General features: G+C 48.2%; 3 protein-coding genes across 3 annotated transcripts in view; 2 read left to right on the forward strand and 1 right to left on the reverse strand.

Moving 5' to 3' along the window:
- Positions 1 to 756: 756 nt before the first annotated feature.
- On the forward strand, positions 757 to 2,004 carry PPP1R35 (protein phosphatase 1 regulatory subunit 35). Its single transcript, XM_032872572.1, has 4 exons — positions 757 to 1,117; positions 1,198 to 1,450; positions 1,532 to 1,668; positions 1,752 to 2,004. Exons 1-4 carry the CDS (start codon positions 887 to 889, stop codon positions 1,923 to 1,925), a joined length of 795 nt encoding a protein of 264 aa, XP_032728463.1. The 5' UTR covers positions 757 to 886; the 3' UTR covers positions 1,926 to 2,004.
- A 904-nt stretch (positions 2,005 to 2,908) lies between these two features.
- On the reverse strand, positions 2,909 to 8,045 carry MEPCE (methylphosphate capping enzyme). Its single transcript, XM_032872573.1, has 4 exons — positions 5,389 to 8,045; positions 3,944 to 4,162; positions 3,645 to 3,771; positions 2,909 to 3,513 (listed from the first exon to the last, which is right to left on the reverse strand). The coding sequence occupies exons 1-4, from the start codon at positions 7,069 to 7,071 to the stop codon at positions 3,461 to 3,463; spliced, it is 2,082 nt and encodes a 693-aa protein (XP_032728464.1). The 5' UTR covers positions 7,072 to 8,045; the 3' UTR covers positions 2,909 to 3,460.
- A 615-nt stretch (positions 8,046 to 8,660) lies between these two features.
- The window catches only part of ZCWPW1 (zinc finger CW-type and PWWP domain containing 1), a 34,065-nt gene continuing 21,593 nt past the window's right edge, over positions 8,661 to 21,132 (forward strand). The window contains exons 1-9 of the mRNA XM_032872574.1: positions 8,661 to 8,905; positions 9,011 to 9,029; positions 11,764 to 11,842; positions 15,821 to 15,879; positions 16,627 to 16,850; positions 17,503 to 17,581; positions 18,634 to 18,721; positions 19,016 to 19,173; positions 19,380 to 19,502. Of these exons, the coding sequence (XP_032728465.1) occupies positions 15,855 to 15,879; positions 16,627 to 16,850; positions 17,503 to 17,581; positions 18,634 to 18,721; positions 19,016 to 19,173; positions 19,380 to 19,502 (697 nt within the window). The 5' untranslated portion in view covers positions 8,661 to 8,905; positions 9,011 to 9,029; positions 11,764 to 11,842; positions 15,821 to 15,854. The remainder of the gene's footprint in view (positions 8,906 to 9,010; positions 9,030 to 11,763; positions 11,843 to 15,820; positions 15,880 to 16,626; positions 16,851 to 17,502; positions 17,582 to 18,633; positions 18,722 to 19,015; positions 19,174 to 19,379; positions 19,503 to 21,132) is intronic.

Below are 21,132 nucleotides of genomic sequence, written 5' to 3' on the forward strand. Positions count from 1 at the left end.
CTATTTAAAAAAAAAAAAAAAAAGATTTTATTTATTTGACAGAGATCACAAGCAGGCAGAAAGGCAGGCAGAGAGCAAGGAGGAAGTAGGCTCCCCGCTGAGCAGAGAACCCGAGGCGGGGCTCGATCCCAGGACTCTGGGATAATGACCTGAGCTGAAGGCAGAGGCTTTAATCCGCTGAGCCACCCAAGCGCCCCCAGATACCTATTTTTATAGAGACGAATATTTTAGGGAGCCCTCCACGGGGACAAAGTCACAAAAGGCCCTAAGGCGCAATGAGGCAGTCCTCGCCCGGGCAACCAAGAATGCCCAGAGTCCCTGGAAGGAGCCCGGGGTTGGACTCTGCGAGGATGCGCTCACTCATCCTGGGAAGCTCTACTGGTCCTACTTCATTCCCAGTCCCGGAACGCCGGAAGACGCTGCGGAGGCACTGACGAGGGAGGGCCAACACGGGGCCCCTTGACCTAAAGCTGTCCTGTTTGGCGCCTCGACAGAAGGGACTGACAGACACACTGCGGACTCGAGCAGAAGTCAGGTAAATACCCTGCAGGATAAAGACGCCGCGTCCAGGTTTCCAAAGGCGAAATGGCCCTCGTGAGGACCCTTAGGGCCTCCACCGGTGGCGGTTCCGAAACTCTGGCTTAGGGGCGGGGCCGAGGTTTTGCGGGCGGAAGCCCGCGAGAGAAAGGGAGCCGAGCAACGGAAATGACGCTTAGTAGCGCCAATGGGATGGCGCGGGGGCTGGTCTTCCCGCCCCATTGGGTAGGGGCAAGCGGTTTCCGGTAGCGGCGTTCGGGAGGGGTGGCGGAGGGGGGCTGGTGGTGGCGAATTCGTGTCCCGTGACCTCCGGCCTCCCGAGACCCTGCATCCCGGCAGCTACACCAAGATGATGGGCTGTGGGGAGGCACAGCTGAAGCTGGTCGAAGGGGAGGAGGCCGTAGCGGCTCCTGGGCCACCCCCAGAACCCCGCGTCCCGGAGCCCAGAGCCCCAGAGCCCGAACCTGGCCTGGACTTGAGCCTGAGCTCGCGGTCCGAGACCCCCGAGCAGCCGAGTGGCTGCCCCGGCCGGCGGAAGGGGCGGGCGGACCGGCGGGGCGGGGCCCGCAAGGGTCGGCAGGTGAGCTGGGGGAAGGTCTGGCCGCCGGCCCGCAGACAGGCCCGCGTCCATCTCTTCACCGTCCCGCTTTCTGCTCCCAGGTCCGCTTTCGCTTGGCGCCGCTCTCCCCCGTGCGGTCCGACCCCACGCCGGCCGCCGCAGCACCTAGCGAGAAGCCCGCGGCACCGCAGGACCTGGGGGCGCCCGCGCAGCAGAGCAGCCTGGCATTGAGCCTCGAGTTGCAGGCCGCGCGGGCTGCAGCCGAGGGCCAGTTCGATGCGGCGAAGGCCGTGGAGGAACAGCTGAGAAAGTCGTTCCAGACCCGCTGCGGCCTGGAGGAGAGCGTGGCCGAGGGTGAGAGAGAGAGACGCCCGGCGGGGCGCGGGAAGTGGGGCTGAGAGGCGCCGCTCACCTCCGCTCCCCCTGCGGTCTCAGGGCTGAACGTGCCGCGCTCCAAGCGGCTCTTCCGAGACCTGGTGAGCCTGCAGGTGCCCGAGGAACAGGTTCTAAACGCTGCGCTGAGGGAGAAACTGGCGCTGCTGCCACCGCAGGCCCGAGCCCCGCCCCCAAAGGTGAGGGACCTGGGCTTGTTTCCGTGTCGTGTCCCTATCCCCTTCCCGAGTGTAACCTTGCTTTGGGCTCCACTTCCCAACAGGAGCCACCTGGGTCAGGGCCGGACATGACCATCCTTTGTGACCCAGAAACATTGTTTTATGAGTCTCCACACCTGACCCTGGATGGTCTGCCTCCTCTCCGTCTTCAACTCCGGCCCCGCCCTTCAGAGGATACCTTCCTCATGCACCGGACACTGAGGCGCTGGGAAGCGTAGACGTGGAGGCTCCCTGGATTGCTAGTTAATATTTTTGTGTTAAAACTATTTTTCAGAATAAAATGGTTTTGCTAACAAATGGGACTCTTCTTGGGAGCCTTAAAATGGGGTCAGGCCTCAGGGTGGGAAGCTGTCCGGGAGTCAAGTTTTTGGCCTTTTTGGAACTTGGTAGTGATGGGCAGGTTGAGAACACTGTCCCACCTCTTCCCCTGACTTCCGTCATAGAACCACGTTTGTTCCTTTGCAGTACTTTTTTTTCTTTTTAAGGGAGTGAAGGCATGCCTGAGGGGTCGGGGGAGGAAGATGAGGGGTAGGAGTGCATTGCAAGTGGGTTCCACACTCAATGCTCAGCTGGAAGTAGGACTCCATCAAGGGTGTGAATCTCAACCCAACCGAGCCACTCAGGTGCCCCGCACTACTTAGTTCTGATCACTGGGACATGTGGGTGGGTCTCTGTTGTATATTTTGGGGAGTCTTTCCTTTTACCTCTAGGGGCCTTGCCTATCTCATTTACACCAGATCCAAGAGGGCTCAGTATTTGTTGAATATTCAAGGTTCCAGGAACACTTGAGCTGCTGAAGAGTTTCACGTTAATTGCCCATTCATCCAGTTGCACAGCACAAAAAAGGTGGGTGGGTGGTCCCATCAGTAGTGACTTTCTCTAGGTCCACTTCAGCTCCACTGTTAATTCTTCTAAAGTTAGCCTTCTGTCCAAAGCTCCCACCAAAAAATTGTCAGTGGTTCTTTGGGGGGAGGGGAGATGGACTCTTTGCTTCAAGTTTCACATAAAAATTCACTTTATACCCTTCCTTCCTGATTAGAGCCCTCTTTGGTTGTGTGTAGATGTGACTAGCATTCAACACTCAGTCTTCCCAACCACCGAAAAATCTGTCTTCTTGAGACTCCTGTTTGGGCAGAGGAAGCACAGGTTCTAACAGGAGGCACCATCCCTTCCCCACTAGATAGAAACCGCCAGACACAAGTGTGGGGGCTGCTGCCCTAAACATCAAATTTATTGTGCTGTTCTTACATTCCAAACCCAACCCCTCCTCCCAGTGGGGGTCAGCAGAGGGAAGGATTTTCACAGTACCTGCATGCCTCCCTGCCAGACTTCCCCCTCTTAACCCTCAGTCCATCTATCTGTGGTCCGCTGAAATGCAGCTAGGGACAAGGGCTGAGGAGAAACGGAAATCTCCTTTGGAGAACAGGAGGAAGAGGCCGGAGAACTTGATACCCCCCCACCTCCCATACCCTTAGGAGAACAGAGGTCAGCAAACAGTCCATGCCATCCAGCCCGGTGAGCTGGGGGAGAGAGGAAGATGTTGGTGACTCCAGCACAGCTGGGCTTGCTGCTTAGGGTGCCAGACGTGTAGGGAGGAGGCTGGGGCAGCAACATAGGAAAAGCTTTCTTTGCAGATCCATGAAAGGAAACTCTTTTTGGAGCCAAAAAGGAAAGACCCTGGGATACTTTCCTTTTCCCCCAGGTCCGTAAGAGCAGTGGGCGGCTTCTTCACACTTTCTGTTCAGGGGGCCACTTAGTGGCTGGGGGAACGGGCCTTGTGGAACAGGTACACAGAGCGCTGGAAGCCTAAGGAGAGAGTGTGCAGTCAGTAGGGCTGGTAGGACTTCAACACTCCACAGCACCTGTACCCTCTCTGCCAGGACCCACCACTTCACGGACCCTGGCCTCCCACCCTCCCCCAAGTCAGCCAGCCTTACCTCTGGAGGTGTTGTGGGGTGTAGCCACAAGCTCATAGCTGGAGAAGCCCACCTCTGGGGAGGTCAGGTACGAACTGAACTGCTCCGGCCTCAGCTGGATTCGATAGTAGTTCTTATAGATTGTTTCCTGGGGGAGAAAGGCAGGGGACCGCTTCAGCTTGCTGGCTTCTCCCCTGGTGTAGAATGATACCCACCCAGGGGACCTTGTTAAGCAAGTACTTCTCTTTCTGCTTCCTCGAGGCCTTTCTTGTCCCAGCTAAAGGAAGGGTATCCCAATATCCATGTGAATCCCAACTCACCGTGAGCGTCTTTCTCTTGCCATAGGATGACCAAGGTTGGGGCTCTAGGACCAGGATGCCCCCAGGATGTAGATGCCGGTAGATGCGGCGGAACATGCGCTTCAGCCCCTCATCTCCCCAGTTCAAATGCACCCATTTGGTGAGGCTGAGGCAGAGCACCACGTCATACTCGGGGGCTTGGGCCTCCACCAGCTCATCGCGATCCAGCACGTAGTTACCCTGAGGGCAAGAATGGGGGGCAAGGTCAAAAGAGGCAATGAAAGAACCACTGCCCACCCCCCACCCACCCCCCATCAACCTGCTCTGCAGCCTCTAGACAGAAGGTCCTACAGCCTTGCCTCAGCCCTTGGCCACAACCTTCTCTGACACTTGTCAGACTAACTCCCAAACGGTGCCCTCTTGGGTCTCATTTTCCTGTTTACACCCTCCTGCCCCTGCTTTCTGTTGGTGGTAAGCCAAACAAAAAGGGAGCATGGAGAATTTTAAATTGAGCAAACTACCCACAAGGTCTCCAAAACTGGGGTGAAACTTCAGAGAAAGAACAAAGGTTCTCCCGAGACACTGTCCCACCCCACAAACATTAAGTTGAGTGACTCAATGTTATGCAAAGGGACCTAACCCAGGTTTTGAAAGGGAACCAACCTGTGGTTCCTTCCCTGGAGTTGTGGCTGGCAGAGTTCCAGGTCTATTTCCTTTCTCAAGGAGAAGTAAAGAACCCTAGCCCTTAGGAAACCTTTTCTAGGTGATGTGCTCACAAAGTTTATTCTTGCAGGCTTAACCCAACCCGCCAGCACCACCCGTTCCGGCAGATGGCTGAACTGGAGTGTTCTACGGAGAGCTCTGTGTAGTCAGGGGACAGACACTCCGTGAAGACAGTACCCTCCCCTCCTGCAGAGCACTCTGACTCTTCCCTATCCCACCATCTAGGGTCAACATGAGATGGTCTCCGGCCAAGTCACTTGAGGTCCTGATCACCAACACTCTTCAACCAACTCCGGATCTAAGTCCCTATCAAAATTAGTCAGCCACTAACCTATCCCTCCACCCACCCCAAGACATGCCACGTCTGACACCTGTCCCTTCATGCACCTTCATTCAGTGCGTTGGAGGCCAGTTTTCCATCTGGACCAAATCTAGCAAGCAGCAGCAGCCAGCAAGGGAAGTTGGACTGGTTTGGATTACAGTCCAGGCCGGGAGCAGAGCAAAAGGAGTCAAACCCCATGTTGGGGCCAGTAGTCATGACAAAGGGGCCCAAGTGAGAGGCCCCACCTTTCCAGGTTATAGGAAAGGAGACACTCAGCAGTCATTCACCGACTTAAGGATCCAGTTCTCCTAGCAGAGTGCATGCATAAATTCCCCTGGGTCTTAACTTTCCTCTGTCTTGTTCCCATTTAATCTTATCTTCACACCTGGCCCCTATCCCAAGAGCCTTGGGACCCTCTTACCGTGACGAAGACAACATTGTTGGGGAAAACTGATGTGTCCGCTCCATCCAAGGGCACTTGGGGTGCAGCAATGGGACCCCGGCTGGCTGTCAGTGAGGCTGGGAAGCAGCTTCTCTTTCGGACGGTTACGGTCCCTTCCTCACTCTCTGCCCCGGGGTCCCCCTCAGAAGTCTGGGATGGCAGACGCAGCTCCTCAGACAGGTAGTGTCGGATGTTTTGGCGGGCCGAGTGGATGAGGCGGGAATCAATATCCAGGCCCACCATGCGGGATGGACCCCACTTACAGGCAATGCTCAGGGTCAGATGGCCCACATTGCAGCCCAGATCTAGGACGTCCCGGCCCCGAAACCACTCAGGCTTCAACACTCTAAGGCGCCCGTCCTCACAGGAAGGATTGCGGTAACCATAGTACTTGCAATAATTCCCATACTGGAACTTGAGCTGTTGCTTTTTGAAGCCTGCTGCAGGTAGTGGGTGGAGGTGGTGATGGTGGTGGTGGTGGTGGTGGCGGCCTCCCCCACTCCCTCGGCCCTTTTCCTTGGGACCCTGGCCTCCACCCCTAGCCCCTGCCTCTGACTTGCTGGAAGTCCTGCGACGTTTGCGATGTCGGGAGGAGGAAGACGGGGGTGCAGAGGTAACTGAGGCAGCTGGAGGGGCTGAAAGGGAGCCTGAGGGACCCTGTAGGGCAGATGGAAGGGGAGACACAACCTCATCCCTGCAGTTGATGGCGGTGTTGAGTTCATAGGGCTGGGGGGCATCCCGGTTCTGGCCCCTATGCCGCTGCTGCTGTGTGGTGCCCTCCCCATGGAGTGAGGGAGTGAGGGGGGCTGTGGGGAGCACAGAGTGGCTATCATTCCCTCCAGTTGCCTGCTGCTGCTGGTGGTGCTGTCCCCGGTGTCTATGCCGCTTCCGACCAGTCTTGAGTGGCGATGCAAGAACTACCTGGGCCTCATCAGTGCAAGTATTAAGACTGAGCGGGTCAGTAATATCTTTGGGGATGAGGATTTCCACTGGATCTCGCCCCTTGGCCGGAAGTGGAGATGACTTAGGGGTCTCTGCATTGAGTGCGCGGCTCACTTCCTCATCCAGGAGACTATTCAGGTTCAGTGGATCAAAGATATTGCCCCCCAGGAGAAAGTTGGAGGGTAACACAGAATCACAGTCCGAATTAACCCGCCTGCGCCTCTTGAAGGCCGGATGTTTGAAGCCTCCACCACCCCCACCTACGTTACAACTATTTCTCCTCTTGCCCCCGCCTCCCCCAGGGGGCCGGTGGGGCTGATAGCCATTACGGGGTCGAGGAGGGGCAGGGGGGCCCAGTTCTGTTCCGCCCCCTCCCCGTCGCTCCTCCCCCACGTCAGGGAGAGCTGCTCGCCCGTGGGGATCCGACAAGCGGGCCTCCCCATGCGACTGTGCCTGGGGGCCGCCCCCTCGTTGCTGCTGCGACTGGCCTCCCCGAGTGGATGTGGCCCCAGGGTTCTCCTTGCCGGCCCCAGAAGCTGGGGCTCCCGCCGAGTGTGCGCGCGGGCCCGGCCCACGCTGCGTCCCGCCGCAGAGCTCCCCGGAGGCGGCCTCTCGGTGCGGTTGCACCGTGGGGCCGCCCCCTCCGCCCGACTCATCTTTGAGCGGCGGTGGCGGGGCCGGCACCAGAAACGGCTCCTTCTCCGCCGCCATCTCGATCATTTCCCCCCCTTATTCCGTCCCAGAAGAGGGCAAGGGGGGGGGGGGGGGACTGGGGGCTTAACCCCCCCTCCCTAGAGCCCGCTCCCTTCCCCCCTTCCCTGGGTGCGCGCGCAGCCCTGCTCTTCTCGCCTAGTCTCGCGCCCAAGCACCTCCCCCGAAGCGCGCCCCACTCGCCCGCGAGACCAAAACAAGATGCCCGCGAGAACCGAACAACTCGAGGAATCAACCGCGCGTGCGCCGACCCCTTTTTCTTCTACTACCGCTTCGCCGCGAGCGCGCACTGCTAGAGCGCGTTCCTCTCGCCCCTGAATCACGCATGCGCACTCCGCCACCACCCTGGTTGCGCGCGCATGAGTACGAACCAACTTAACGGCTCCGGGAGTTTAAATATAGCCCACCTCAGCCCCCCCCAAAAGCCCACCACCCCAAACTGACACCCTACTTCCCTTCGCAGCTATGTCCGTCCCTACTGATATCCTTTGTCTCTGCCGCGCGATCCCACCCACCGTAGGCGGGGGACGGGGAGCTGGTGTGAAAAGGTCTCCTTGACACCCGACCCTTGCTCCTGAGGAATGAGTCTCAGCGGTCTCCGCCCGGCTCTAAACCCAGCAACCTCCCTACCCCGCCTCCTTCCTCCCCCTAGCGGGCAGCGCCTGCGCACACCCTTTTGGGCTTGCGCGGGTAGATGCAGCACGTGCTGGAGATGATGCCCCGCCCTCCACCCTAGGGGCGGGGACTGTTACGTCGCTTCCTCAGATTTGGTACACGCAACGTGCGTCAGCACGATCTGGAGGGGGCGTGGCCAAAGGATGGGGGTGGACCTCATGAATTATTCATAACTCGACCGCCTCCCCCCTTAGAAAGGCTTCCGAGGGAACGGAGGGGTGAACCTAAAAGTAGAGGAAGGGAAAGAGAGGAGCGTACAGATAGTTTTCCTACGAACTGTTCTCCGTAAAATACAATAAGTCATTGTAACTCACCCCCCTGGGAAATATTCTCTGCTGAACTGAAAAAAAAAAAAAAAGGCACTAAAACAGCCGATGTTGTCCAACTTCCTCTTCCCCCGAAATGGCCGAGTCGTTTTCTTGCTCCTCCGCGTTACCCCAATCGCGATCACCTGGGGACACCACGCCCTCCTCTCCGCGTCCACACCCACACCCCTGGCACCAGCACCTCCTCCCACCGCCCGACGCCTGCGCGCGAGCCCCCAGCCCGCGGATTGCGACCCGATGCCCACCACGGCCACCAGTAGCGCTACATTCAATACCACCACCGCCACCTCGCACGCAGGCCCTCCCAAACACACGCTGCCTTCACGCAGCCTTATATAAAAAGGAGTGTGGGCGGGGAAGAGGGTTCGGCCTGCTTTGGGCCCCCTGCCTCGGCCAATGGGGAAGAAGCTATTCGGCGCCCTTTCCACAGGGTGCTAAGGAGCTGCGTTCTCCCTGCCAACAGTGCCTGGGGAGTGGGTCCTGTGGCAGAGAAGAAGGCGGGAGAGGCGAGAGTGGGGTTGCGGATCGTCTCAACTAAAATATCCGGATAGGGCGCGAAGGAAACTAAAAGGAAGAACAGGAATCAGGAAACGAAAAGAGGAAGGAAAAGGCCGTCTGGGGTAGAGAGAAAAGTTAGTAAAAGAAAGATGTGCTTCATGAGCGATCAGGCGCTGCTTCTGCCGCCTAAAAAAGTGAGGCCACTGAGGATTATGGGATTTGTAGTTTCATGGGGCATTTGGTTGGAAGATGGCGGAAGTAGCAGCTGCGCAAACGCAGAAGCAGCTTTAACTGCGCATGAGCCCCAGTCCTGGAAGCCCGCCGCCGGGGTGGCAACGCCGCTAGTGCGTGTCTTCACGCCTTCTTTTGGTGGTGGGAATATTGACTGGGTCGGGGTTGGAGGGTTTTGCAGAATTGCTGCAGGGGCTCATTGTGCTCCTTGCCTTTAGGTCCTCCTTGTTCCAGAAGGTAGCTGGCTTTTCTCCAGTTGCAGATGAAAGTGCTAGGCGCTGCCAGTCCTCGCGCCCGTCGCCTGAGGAGTTTTCTCTTCAGGACGACAACGAGCTCTTACCCCTCCTTAGCATCCCTACCGCAAACCTACCCTCAGCAAACAGACAAAAGTGATCCCATATTGTGGCGGGCGACGACGGGCTGAGCGGGAATGAGGATGCTGGTGGCTCCCCACAGGGTGTAGGGGTGCGGGCAGCTGAAAGGAAATGATCTCGTGGCGGGGGTTCTTGAGGTGGAAGAGGGGCCAGCAAGCCACTGTTCATCCACTGAGGGGAGTGAAGGACTTTTGATTCTGTGGTACCTTCGCTCGTTATTACCGTCCTAAGAGCGAGTTGGTGAGAGAAAAGAGTGGGGAAAATGTGGATCCCCAGAAATTTTCCCCTCTGGGTTCAAAGGCGGAATTAGGGCTTTTACTGTTCCAGACCTCGGCACCTTGGGAGGGGAGATGGGGCAGGGATCTGGGGGTTCGTGGGAATGTGCTCTTTTAAGTGAAAACAATCCAGAAAAGCGACTTAGAGGTCGGTAACGGGCGCCTTGTGGAAGTGTTGCAGCCGGCAGGTAGCAAGAGTCCGAATGAAATCAGCGCTCACGAAGGAAAACCAGTATTTTGGTGCTAAGTGGCCGTATCTTTGCCCTCTGGACGAATAAGCTTCAGTTCATCATTAATTTATCTTATTTATTTATTTATTTATTTTGTGGAGAGAGAATTTTTAAAAAAAGATTATTTATTTATTTGACAGAGAGCAGGAGTAGGCAGAGAGGCAGGCAGAGAGAGAGAGAGAGAGAGAGAGAGAGAGAGAGAGGAGGAAGCAGGCTCCCCGCAGAGTAGGGAGCCCGATCCGGGGCTCGATCCCATAACCCTGGAATCATGACCTGAGCCAAAGGCAGAGGCTTTAACCCACTGAGCCACCCAGGCGCCCCTCGTCATTAATTTATTGATAAGATTCTATACAGGGTTTAGTTCAGGTAGTTACCACAGTAGGTGTCTTGTTACGTATGGGCAGTAAAGGTAGCCGGAATCTTGTTTTTATCTTCTTTCTTGTGAAATTATGCTCGCTGAGGGGTGGGGGGGGGGAGGAAAGAGTTAAAAACTCCACTATGGTTATTAATGGGAACATGAAAATAAGCAGGAGTCCAAATGCCATTAAACATTGATGCCAAACGACAATCAGACTCTAGCTTAAAGGAGATTTTAAAGTTTTCCAGGCTCAGTGGAGCCTGTGCAGACTGTGTGTCTAAGGACAATTCTGCAGGGTTTACATGTATTCTCTTAGACCAAAGATTCCAGGAATGATAGAAAGAGGGAATAATTGATAGTTAGGAGAGAGGAATTTGTGAGCACTTTCTAAATGGGGGGAAGAGGGTTAACAGTTTCTGAAAAATACTGACATAACTGAATTGTTATTTAGCTAGATCAGTTCTTAAGCTTATTGGTCTCAGAACCCTCCTATACTCTTAAAAATTATGAAGGATTCCAAAGATTGGTTTATAGCTACATATATGTCTTTTACATCTATTGGTATTAATATATTAAAACCTGAACTGAGAACATTTAAATTATTTAACTTTAAAATAACAGTATGTTATAATTAATAATAATGTGTTTGCATAAATGACATTTTATAAAAAGATTTTATTTGTTTGACACAGAGATCACAAGTAGACAGAGAGGCAGGTGCAGAGAGAGGGGGAAGCCGGCTCCCCGCCGAGTAGGGAGCCCAATGCGGGGCTCGATCCCAGCACCCTGGGATCATGACCTGAGCTGAAGGCAGAGGCTTTAACCCACTGAGCCACCCAGGCGCCCCATAAATGACATTTTTATGAAAAAATATATTTTCCCGAATGAAATTTAGTGTGAAGAAGGGTGGTGGTTTACATTTTTGCAAGTCTCTTTCATGTCTGGCTTAGTAGAAGACTAGCTAGGTTTTTATTTGTTTCTGAATTCAATCTGTTATGATACCTTGTTTTGGTTGAAGTGTATGAGAAAATCCAGCCTAACATGGATTAGTAGTTGAAAAGGGGAGGGGACCCCCCAGGGGTCTTTGGATCACACTTGAGAACTGCTGAAGGAGATGATTTCATCTTAAAATCACTGTCATGATGTTTAGTGTTTTTTTTTAAAGATTTTATTTATTTATTTGACACATAGAGAGAGAGATCACAAGTAGGCAGACAGGCAGGCAGAGGGTGGGAGGAAGCCAGCTGGCAGAGAGCCTGTTGGGGGCTCAATCCCAGGAGCCTGAGATCACGACCCGAGCCGAAGGCAGAGGCTCAACCCACTGAGCCACCCAGGCGCCCCATGATGTTTAGTGTTTTAAGTGAAAGAAAACTTACTCTTTTATGGAACACTTCATTCACCATCTCTTGGTTCCCTTCATTTGTTATTTCCAAGTTCTTTTCCTCATTTTCACCCTTCTTATGTTGAGTGGGTAGGATCTGATTAATGGAATTTTATTTTACTTTCATACTTAAAGCTCTATTGGACCCCCCCCCCCCCAAATCTGAGGTAAAAACAGAAATGAAACAAAACCAAAAAACCCTTCAGATGTTATTCCTGGCTCCAGAGCCCCTGGTCATTTAGTAGCTGGTCAGATGAAAGTTGGTGGTATTTTGTGTATTTATTAACTATCTGGTTTAAAAAAAAATTTTCTCTCTCTGCCCTACATTTTAATATTTCTTATTGTGGAAGAAGAAAATTCATCTGAAACAGAGGAGCAGAGACTTGAGTTGTCTGAAAGGGACTTCTTGGCTTTCCCCTCTCTGTTGATCAGGTTAGATATTTTCTTTAAAAGTAATGTTTTTCATCAAGCACACTCTAGATTAAGGGGAATTAACAACCCCGGGGCAGCAGCTCTTTCTGCCCATGGGTCCTGTCCTTGTGCTTTAACAAACCACAATTTTGCACCAAAAAAAAAAAAAGATTAGGGGGAATTATTATATAATACTGCTTATAAATTTACTGTATCTTATTAACAGTGATCCATGATTTTAGACAGTTGGTTGGGGCGCCAGTAACACACTTTGGCCTGGAGAGGTCAGTATAGGTTTAGGTAATGATTTGAACCAAAGTGCTGGAAAATTTTGCATTTTTAGGTGGATCAAAACACTCTATTTTATTTAAAGAATTTGGAATTTAAAAAATCACTTTTGATGTGGTAACATTGGCATATAATAAAATGCTAGAAATATGCAAGGGAGTACAGTAAAAAGCTCTCTTCTACCCCCAGCCACCGAGTTCTATTTCATAGAGACATTTTTGTCAGTTGCTTGTGTATTCTTCCAGAGACAGTTTATGGATATACAAGCATATTATGTAAATGCACATTTTAAAAAATCAAATGTTGTCATCTCAAATACACTAATTTTCATTTTGCTTTCCCCATTTAGTATAGCTCACCTTGTAATTTATATTACCTTCATAGGGACTTCTCATGATCTTTTTCGGAATTCTGGAATCTGGGAGAAGTGTTTGTCATTTGTGGTCAAATTAATATTCATTTTACAGCCTATCAGTTTCTAGTTTCTATATAGAATTATCAATAAAGAAGACCAATTTGCTGTAGTACTTCCCCGATTTCCCGCTTGCCTTTTTTTTCTAGAGTAAATAGACTTAGGGGCTGGTGATGATGAGTTAAGATGGAAATAGTGAGGAAATGTGCTCCTTGATGCAAAGGAAAAGTAGTTGCTATAGAACTGCACACCTGAATTATTCACATTTACAGAAGTAAGACAAGGAACAAAAAATAACCAAAGATAATTTGAAAATACATTTAGCCATGTTGTACACATACTAAGTCAGGCCCCCAATATCTTTTTTAAAAGTTTTCATTTATTTATTTGATAGAGAGATCACAGATAGGCAGAGAGGCAGACAGAGAGAGAGAGGGGGAAGCAGGCTCCCCGCTGAGCAGAGAGCCTGATGTGGGGCTCGATCCCAGGACCCTGGGACCATGACCAGAGCCGAAGGCAGAGGCTTAACCCACTGAGCCACCTAGATGCCCCTACCCAATATCTTTTGAATTTATCTTGGGATCTAGGGGGAGGAACTCCATACCCTGATCAACTGATTATTCACTATAATTTGGTCATTTGAGGGTCTTAAAACAGTCAAATCAGTTAAAGGATTGTGTACGTATCTTTTATAGAAGATTTATTTTATGCTGCTTTTGGGTCTCTTTATAGTGGGAGATGACATAGTTGGAAGATTGAGTTTTAGGTCCAGGGCCTTCAAGTTACTTAAAACCAACAGTGAGAAATGAGATCATTGAGAAGAATAGATGTGTTATTAGTAGAATTTAGAGGAAAAGGCCTGGGTTCATCTTGGCTCTACCATGTATTAACACTGAGGCTTTGGGCAAATCACTTAATTGCATTTTGCATATTTTTTCCATCTGTAAAAAAGGGGAGCTGGCACTTTGTGACCTCTGTAGACCCTCCCAGAGCTACAATGCTTGTTATAATTGTTATAAAAATAAGAATGGCTTACATGTGTTAAGCCTAAAGAAAACTGGGTGGAAGGGTTATAAGAAGTTTAAGCTGATAAAACCAAGGTCATTTTTCTTCTAATTGCTGAGTAGAAATAGTCTCAATAGTGAAAAGCAAATTGGAAAATAATGTACAAATTACTGCAATGTCATAAGATGAGTCTTGGCACTCTGCTAGACAGCAAATGGCTTATGGCTGTGTGCAGATACTGATCTCTTTAGCCTTGATATGGCTGGAGGTCCCCCTACTCCCAACCCTCAGTTGTCTTTGGCTGTGAAAAGCCTGATCCTTTTACTCCAGAATACCTGAAATTCAGTTTTCATTGTATTTCAGTGTGTATTTTTTTTAAAGATTTTATTTATTTATTTGACAGAGAGAGATCACAAGCAGGCAGAGAGGCAGACAGAGAGAGAGGAGGAAGCAGGCTCCCTGCTGAGCAGAGAGCCTGATTTGGGGCTCGATCCCAGGACCCTGAGATCATGACCTGAGCCGAAGGCAGTGGCTTAACCCACTGAGCCACCCAGGCGCCCCTTTCAGTGTGTATTTTTAATAGATGCTTTCTATGTGTGCTGTGATATTAAAATGGGTTTGAAGCACTGAATTAGACTGTTGAGATCTAGCATGCTATAGATAATAGTGCAAACTTTAACATCAGGTGGGTTCAAATCAATTATCACCTATCGATTACCTATTATGTCTAAATCCTTCTAAGCCTCAATTTCTCCAAGAGTAAAAAAGTATAGATCTCATAAATTTAAATTTATAAAATTTACAAATGTCATCTTATTTAAATAAGATTTAATCTTATTTAATTAAATAAATTAAATAATTAAATAAGATTAAATCTTATTTAAATAAAATGACACATGTTAAGGGTAAAGAATATAGTTGGTGCTCAGTAAGTGTCTTCTATTATTATTAGTTACAATTTTGGTAGTGATAACAAAGCATTCTGATGTAGTATAGAACATTTGAGTAGATAGCTGTAGGATATAGCGTGAAGGTGTTAGATTCCTATTACTAGCTTCCCTGGGGACCTCTGCTGGTTGCCAAATATTTTTGAGCCATGAATTGAGAGAGATTGCTAGAATTCAGCACACTGGAAAATGTATTGGACTAGGAGATCTAAGTAAAGGGCATATAAAGAGTATAGTGATGTTAAAAAGGGGGTTTCCTATGCATAGGGACCTCTGAATTAGGTCAGAGAATTGCCAGATTATTTGTGTTTTAAGTATTTAGGAGAACCTTGTGGGATGAGTTTATGCTTCTGAAGAAAACTCTTACTTTTTAACTCCCAGGACTGTTCATATTACTACTCCTCCTCCTCCTCCTCCTCCTCCTCCTCCTCCTCCTCCTCCTCCTCCTCCTCCTTATACTTCTATCTGTTAAAAACAAGACAACAGACCCCAAATGCAGTTGCTTCTATTAAGCCCCAGATCACCAAAACAAGACTTAAAGTTTTGGCTCTCCCAGAAATAGAATCTTGGTTTACAGCTCATCAGGGATCACCTGATGAGCACTAGTTAGGTAATCTACCTAACAGACCCCTACCATCTCCTACAGGAAAGTCGACTTGCAATAGCTAATTTTTTTTTTGGTCTAGTGTAACTTCCTTGTTCTTGCTTCTCCTGCCAGTACAAGTCTTTCATTTAGTACAGCTTCTCTGAGCTACTTTGTATCTTTTAGATCAAATGCTGCCCAATTCATGAAGTTGAATAGAGCCAATAAGATCTTCAAAATTTCCTCAGTAAATTTTTTTTAAAAGGTTTTATTTGTTTATTTGACAGAGAGAGAGAGTGAGAGAGATCTATCACAAGTAGGCAGAGAGGCAGGCAGAGGGGAAGGGGGAAGCAGGCTCACTGTTGAGCAGAGAGCCTGATGTGGGGCTCGATTCCAGGAGCCTGAGATCGTGACCTGAGCTGAAGACAGAGGCTTAACCCACTGAGCCACTCAGGAGCCCCTGAATTATAATTATTTTTTTAATGCATTGCTACCATTATCATTTCCACTGTTGACTAGTGCCTGCCTTATGTTGGACATAACTCTAGGCACTTAAAACACTAGGGATTGTTGTTTATCTTTAAAACAGTAACTCTCATTATCCTCTGGCATGTGATTGGCACTGAGGAGGTAGAAGTAAAGTCAAGAGGGCAGAAAATGTAGTTCAGGAGTCCCAGGCACAGAGCCTGAGCCCAAGAAGACAGAAGAAAGTTGAAAATCATGTTCAATTGGAATTCTAGCAGTTACTTTCTTTTTTCTAACAGAGGCACAAACAAAGTGTAGCTTCTGAGCTGAATAATGACATCATTGCGAAGCAAAGAAGGTGAGTCAAGAGTAAAGGAGGTTCACGTTTTGTACGTTTCCTCTCAGTTTTCCCTTTTTCCTCTGTCTTTGGTCGTCTCGATGCCCTTCCCACCAAAGGGAAGCTCAGTCCATATATGGTTTGCATGCACTTTGTTAAAGTTACTACTTTTCTAGAAACTTTGAGTGAAATGTATGTGACTTAGAAGCTGTCCAGCTCAGGAAATGTAGGAGCTCATAGAGAGACAAAAGACATTTTAATATCTAGAACACAAATTTAAATGTGGTAAATGCTACCAGAGAGGCACGAAGTGTTGTAGAAACTCAGAGGAGAAAGAGATTACTTATACCTGGGAGGATCAGTGTAATTTTCGCTGTAGTAGTTTGTTTTCTTTTTCTCCCAATTTTTCTAATCTCCCATAAAATTCTGTTTTAAGTTAAAATGAGCAAATTTTTAAAATTTCCGTTTGAATAACTCATCTTCTTGCATGTGCGTATTTGTCACCTTTGAGCTACTCAGTAGTTCCTAAACTTGGCATCAGAATAATCTAGACGGCCTTGTAAAACAACAGATTCCTATGCCTCATTCCCAACTATTCCATCTGAATCTCAGGGGGTGGGGTGGGTGGGAGAGGAGAGGTCTGGTAATCTGATTATGTTAAAAGCTCTCTGGATAATTAGGACGTGCCCAGTCAATGGGCAGTGCAAACACTTTCTGTGTTAGACTCTATATTTCATAAATCCCATTGGATAATCAAATTTCTTTCAGCATGTGGGAAGGGGCCAAAGAAAACCTTTGCCCCACCTGCACCAAAATTGCATGGCCTGATGTGCTATAGCCCTAAACCACCCAAAGAGGACACTGTGAGGATCAGTTCCCCAAAGGCCAGGTTAGAGAAGAAGGAAGAGAAAGCAACCACAGAAAATGGTCCAGGCAGTGGCCAGGAGAATAAAGGAAAACCTCAAGACAAGCAAGTAGAGAAGAAAGAAAAGGTATCAGTCTCATTGATGGGCTCTAGTGGGACAGTTTCGCCTAGATATCCAGACTAGACAATCTTTTATGTAAGGGAACTTGGAGTTTCTTTCTTTTTTTTTTTTTTTTTTTTAAGATTTTATTTATTTGTCAGAGAGAGAGAGAGAGCGAGAGTGAGCACAGGCAGATAGAGTGGCAGGCAGAGGCAGAGGGAGAAGCAGGCTCCCTGCTGAGCAAGGAGCCCGATGTGGGACTCGATCCCAGGACTCTGGGATCATGACCTGAGCCGAAGGCAGCCGCTTAACCAACTGAGCCACCCAGGCGTCCCGGAACTTGCAGTTTCTTATTCCTTTCTTGGGGCTTCTATTTTCTTCTCAAAGAGGTAGAATAAAAAATCTTGATGAAAGCCTTTAACTTGAAATAATGGTAGGGGTTGAGATGGGATGGAGGTAAGAGTAGAAGTAGTCAGAGACTTTACAAACTTTTCCTTTTCTTTGACTCCTTTATTCCCAGGAAATCCGGGGTAGAGTTTATAGAATCCTTAGGGACATTGACTTCATGCTTGCAACCTTGCAAACTTACTGCCTCATGTAAAGGAGTCTTCCCTGACTTGTCAGGGAGGAAACCTGGGGAAAGATGAGTGGGTTTCCTCCTCTGCCCTTGTCTCTGCAGGAAAGATCAAGTCTCACCAGTGCAGAATTTGAGGAGATTGTCCAGATTGTGCTACGGAAGTCCCTCCAGGAGTGCTTGGGTATGGCTTACAGTAAGGGAGGAATTTCAGTTAGACAAACTGTTATCTGAGGGGTAGAGTAAGTTGACAGCTTTTCTCCTTCCCTCCAGTTTCCTAAGTAAGGAAATACTAGATGGGCGTTGAGATAGTTTTAAATAGTTCATCTTCTACCAACAGGACTATAGCTAAACCACCTTAGACAGGAGGTATAGGCTCTTAGAAAAGTGAGCTACCTTGACTTCAGAATATAAATAACAGTCTCAGATTTGTTTTAAAATGTAACTTAAATTCCTTTTTACATGTTTACAATCTACTTAGAAAAGATAATTTGTATTTCTCAGATTGGAAGAATTTAGTTTCCATCTACTCTTGTGTATTTCTGTTTCCAATACTGTTTTAACATATGCTCAGGGATTTGACTTTTTGGAATAAAGAACTCTGTAGTAGGCCCTGAGCACTTCACCATATGACCTGAGGAGAAGGGGAAGGGGAATAGTCTGACATTTTTAGCTATTCTTAGATGTACTTCTTTTTTTTTTTTTAAGATTTTATTTATTTATTTGACACAGAGAGAGATCACAAGTAGGCAGAGAGGCAGGCGGGGGTGGGGTGGGGTGGGAGGGAAGCAGGCTCCCTGCTGAGCAGAAAGCCTGATGTGGCACTCCATCCCAGGGGCCTGAGATCATGACCCGAGCTGAAGGCAGAGGCTTAACCCACTGAGCCACCCAGACGCCCCAGATGTACTTCTATTCTTAGACAAAGTTTCAGGAACAAATGATATAAAACACAATATGTAAAATTTCTGGTCTGTACACAAAATAAAATTGATATTACCTAGCTATCCCTGGAAAGGCTTGCCGAAAAATACAGATTTGTAGTTTTTTCCCGAGAATTTAAAGACTTAAAGTTTGTGATACGACAAAACTCCAAAGGTGGAGTCTTCCAGACAACAGTGGAAGACATTTTGGTGGAAGCCTGCTGTTTGGAAATAACGGAGTCAGTATTTTCTTAATTGTTTCTCTGCTTATAGTATTTTGTTTTGGGAGAGATGGGATCTAGTCTTGATTTTACAGAGACTTCCCGTGCCCAGCCCTTAAGATGCACCCAGTTAGACAAGGAACCAGGAATTGCTTCTTCTACTGATAATGATAATGCTGATGGGTAAGTTTATCCCAGTGAGGCAAGTCGCTCACAGGGTGCACTTAGCATTGGTACATGGTTATCTGTCTGTCTAGTCATTCTCATATCTCTATGGATTTCTCTCAGCTCAGAAAAGATACATGTTTGAACTGGGAAAAATAGGCACTAGATGGGTAACATGACCTCAGGAGGCCTTAGAGAGCCTCGGATTCTTCAATCATCCTGACTTTTACCCTTGGGTTCTTTTCAAAAGGAGGGTATGACAAATTCCTCCTTTTTTGCCTTTTCATTAAAGAAAAAAAATATTATTTTCAGAGAGAGGGTAATGGTACCTCATATTCTAGAGATTTCAGCCACTAAGGAAGCTGGAGTAAGCTCTGTGATAAAGACATCTAAGCCAGGCCAGCCAGATCCTGCCCCCTCTGAGAAGAAATGCAACAGACCTTCCCAAAGCAAAGGAAAGAAGGGCGCCCGTAAGTATAGTTGGATGTACTTTGACATCTGGCTCAAGAACCTATGGCATGGAATTAGGGAATGGGATGGTGGGCAGGCAGAGAATCTTCAGCCAGGACTTGAAACTATTAGGCTATGATTCTTTTTCATTATTTCACCGGCCCTTACTATCTACAGAGATTCTCTTCATCTCCCTCCCCTACAATGTTTTGTTTTGTCTTCCCAGAAGATGACAAAATGGAAAAGGTCCAAAGTACACACAAGCAGAGACAGAAGGACCAACTGAAAAAAACAGTTCAAGATGATTCTCAGACCAGGAACCAAGAAAAAGGAGAAGGCAGTGGTTTTGGTGAGCTCAGCATGATTTGGAAAACGTACCTGGGCTTGAAAAATCGAAGATAGAGATGGAGAGAGGCAAGGATTAGGTTGCTGGAGGAAATTCTGCAAAGACTGTAATTTATCTCTCACAGCTACTTGTCAGGGATATCCGCTGTGGAAGAGAAAGATTTCATTAATTCGGTTATTCAGCCGTATAATCCATACTTGTTGGGTGCTTACTATATACCAGGAATTTTAGGAAGTGCTGAATGAACTCAGAAGAAATTGTTCTATGCCTGTTGGAAGGGAAACAGGCTTGTGAGGAAGGCAAACAAGAAAGCTGCAAGTTGGGAGTAGATATAGAGAAGTTTCCATGAAAAGATACTGTTTGAGCCATATGTCAGAATTATAATTTAGTCAGGTGAACTGAGGTGGGGTTGGGAGTCAAAGTGATATTTATTGGCAGAGTTATGGAGGAGAGCTAATGGTTGTAGCTTTTGGGTGTGTGTGTGTGTGTGTGTGTGTGTGTGTGTAGTAGTAGTAGGTTGTAGGGAGAGATAAGGCTAGAGGCATGTAAGGGCCGGATCATAAAGGGCCTTACATATCAGGCTAAGGAATTTGGATTTTATTTTAAAGGTAAAGAGGAACCATTGGCATTAAATAGGAAAACTTGGTAAGATTTAGTATTTTAGAAAGCTCACCCTGACACACAACTAGACCCACAGAAATAGTGATCCAAGTGAGGAAGATAGACAGTAGCAGTGAAGAGGAAGAGACAAAGTTGGGATTTTTAGGAGGAAAGATCAGTATGATGTGGTTGTCAATTAGGTCTAAGAGGTGAGGAAGAGTGAGGCCTTCAGGATGATCCTGTTTTCTGGCCTGAGTGGCTGAAAGAACCATCATTTGAAATGGAGGCTATAGAAGAAAGAGCACATTTCAGATGGTGAATTCAGCTTTGGACAAGTTAGAGGGGTCTGTGATGAGCTTTAGCATCCGAGAAAGAGGTCTGGGCCGGGAATACAGGTTTGGGAATCTGGATGAAATTTTCTAAGATGAAGACATGGAGTGCAAAGAGAAAAGCTATGGGTAGAAACCCCATAATTTTTAGGTGGAACATAACGTTTGGGCTTGAGCAGAGAATGAGCTGCACAGGGAGAAAACGAAGAACTAAGAGAAAACTTTTGAAGGTGGAAAGAGGTCTAGGAGAATATGACATCACAGATGCCAGGGGAGGAGAGAATTTCAAGAAAAAAGGAGTGTTTATCCTTGTCCAGTGCTGCTACAGAGACATCAAAGAGGATAAAGATTTGAAAATGCTCAGTGATGTTATAATTAGGACGTTACTAGGGTCTTGACTAGACCACCCATATGGGTTGGTAAGGGTGAATTGCCAGTTTAGTTGGTTGAAGAATAAGTACTTTTTCAATTAGTTTAGATGTGAAAATCAGGATGAAGAAAATGGTAAATAGAAGGGAGTAGATAGAGTCGAGGGAAGGTTTTTCTTTCTTTTTTTTTTTTTTTAATTTTCTTTTACAAGAAAGAGACTTGACCTGTCTGTCCTTAGTGTATGTATATGCTGAAGGAAAATTGTTTATGAAGAAGGAGAGGTTGGGGTGACTGGGTGGCTCAGTGGGTTAAGCATCCCAACTCTTGATTTTAGC

This window comes from Lontra canadensis, unplaced genomic scaffold, assembly GCF_010015895.1.
Source record: "Lontra canadensis isolate GAN:19392208 unplaced genomic scaffold, GSC_riverotter_1.0 scaffold45, whole genome shotgun sequence".
Taxonomy (NCBI): Eukaryota; Metazoa; Chordata; class Mammalia; order Carnivora; family Mustelidae; genus Lontra; species Lontra canadensis.

What these genes read in the sequence shown, in the direction of transcription:
- PPP1R35 (XM_032872572.1), top strand. Translation starts at nt 887, where the DNA reads ATGATGGGCTGTGGGGAGGCACAGCTGAAGCTGGTCGAAGGGGAGGAG. An exon ending in GGGCCCGCAAGGGTCGGCAG is followed by an intron (nt 1,118 to 1,197) that starts GTGAGCTGGGGG and finishes TTCTGCTCCCAG; the next exon opens with GTCCGCTTTCGCTTGGCGCC. An exon ending in CCCGAGCCCCGCCCCCAAAG is followed by an intron (nt 1,669 to 1,751) that starts GTGAGGGACCTG and finishes ACTTCCCAACAG; the next exon opens with GAGCCACCTGGGTCAGGGCC.
- MEPCE (XM_032872573.1), bottom strand. Translation starts at nt 7,071, where the DNA reads ATGATCGAGATGGCGGCGGAGAAGGAGCCGTTTCTGGTGCCGGCCCCG. An exon ending in ACAATGTTGTCTTCGTCACG is followed by an intron (nt 4,163 to 5,388) that starts GTAAGAGGGTCC and finishes TCTTGCCCTCAG; the next exon opens with GGTAACTACGTGCTGGATCG. An exon ending in ACCCCACAACACCTCCAGAG is followed by an intron (nt 3,514 to 3,644) that starts GTAAGGCTGGCT and finishes CTCTCTCCTTAG; the next exon opens with GCTTCCAGCGCTCTGTGTAC.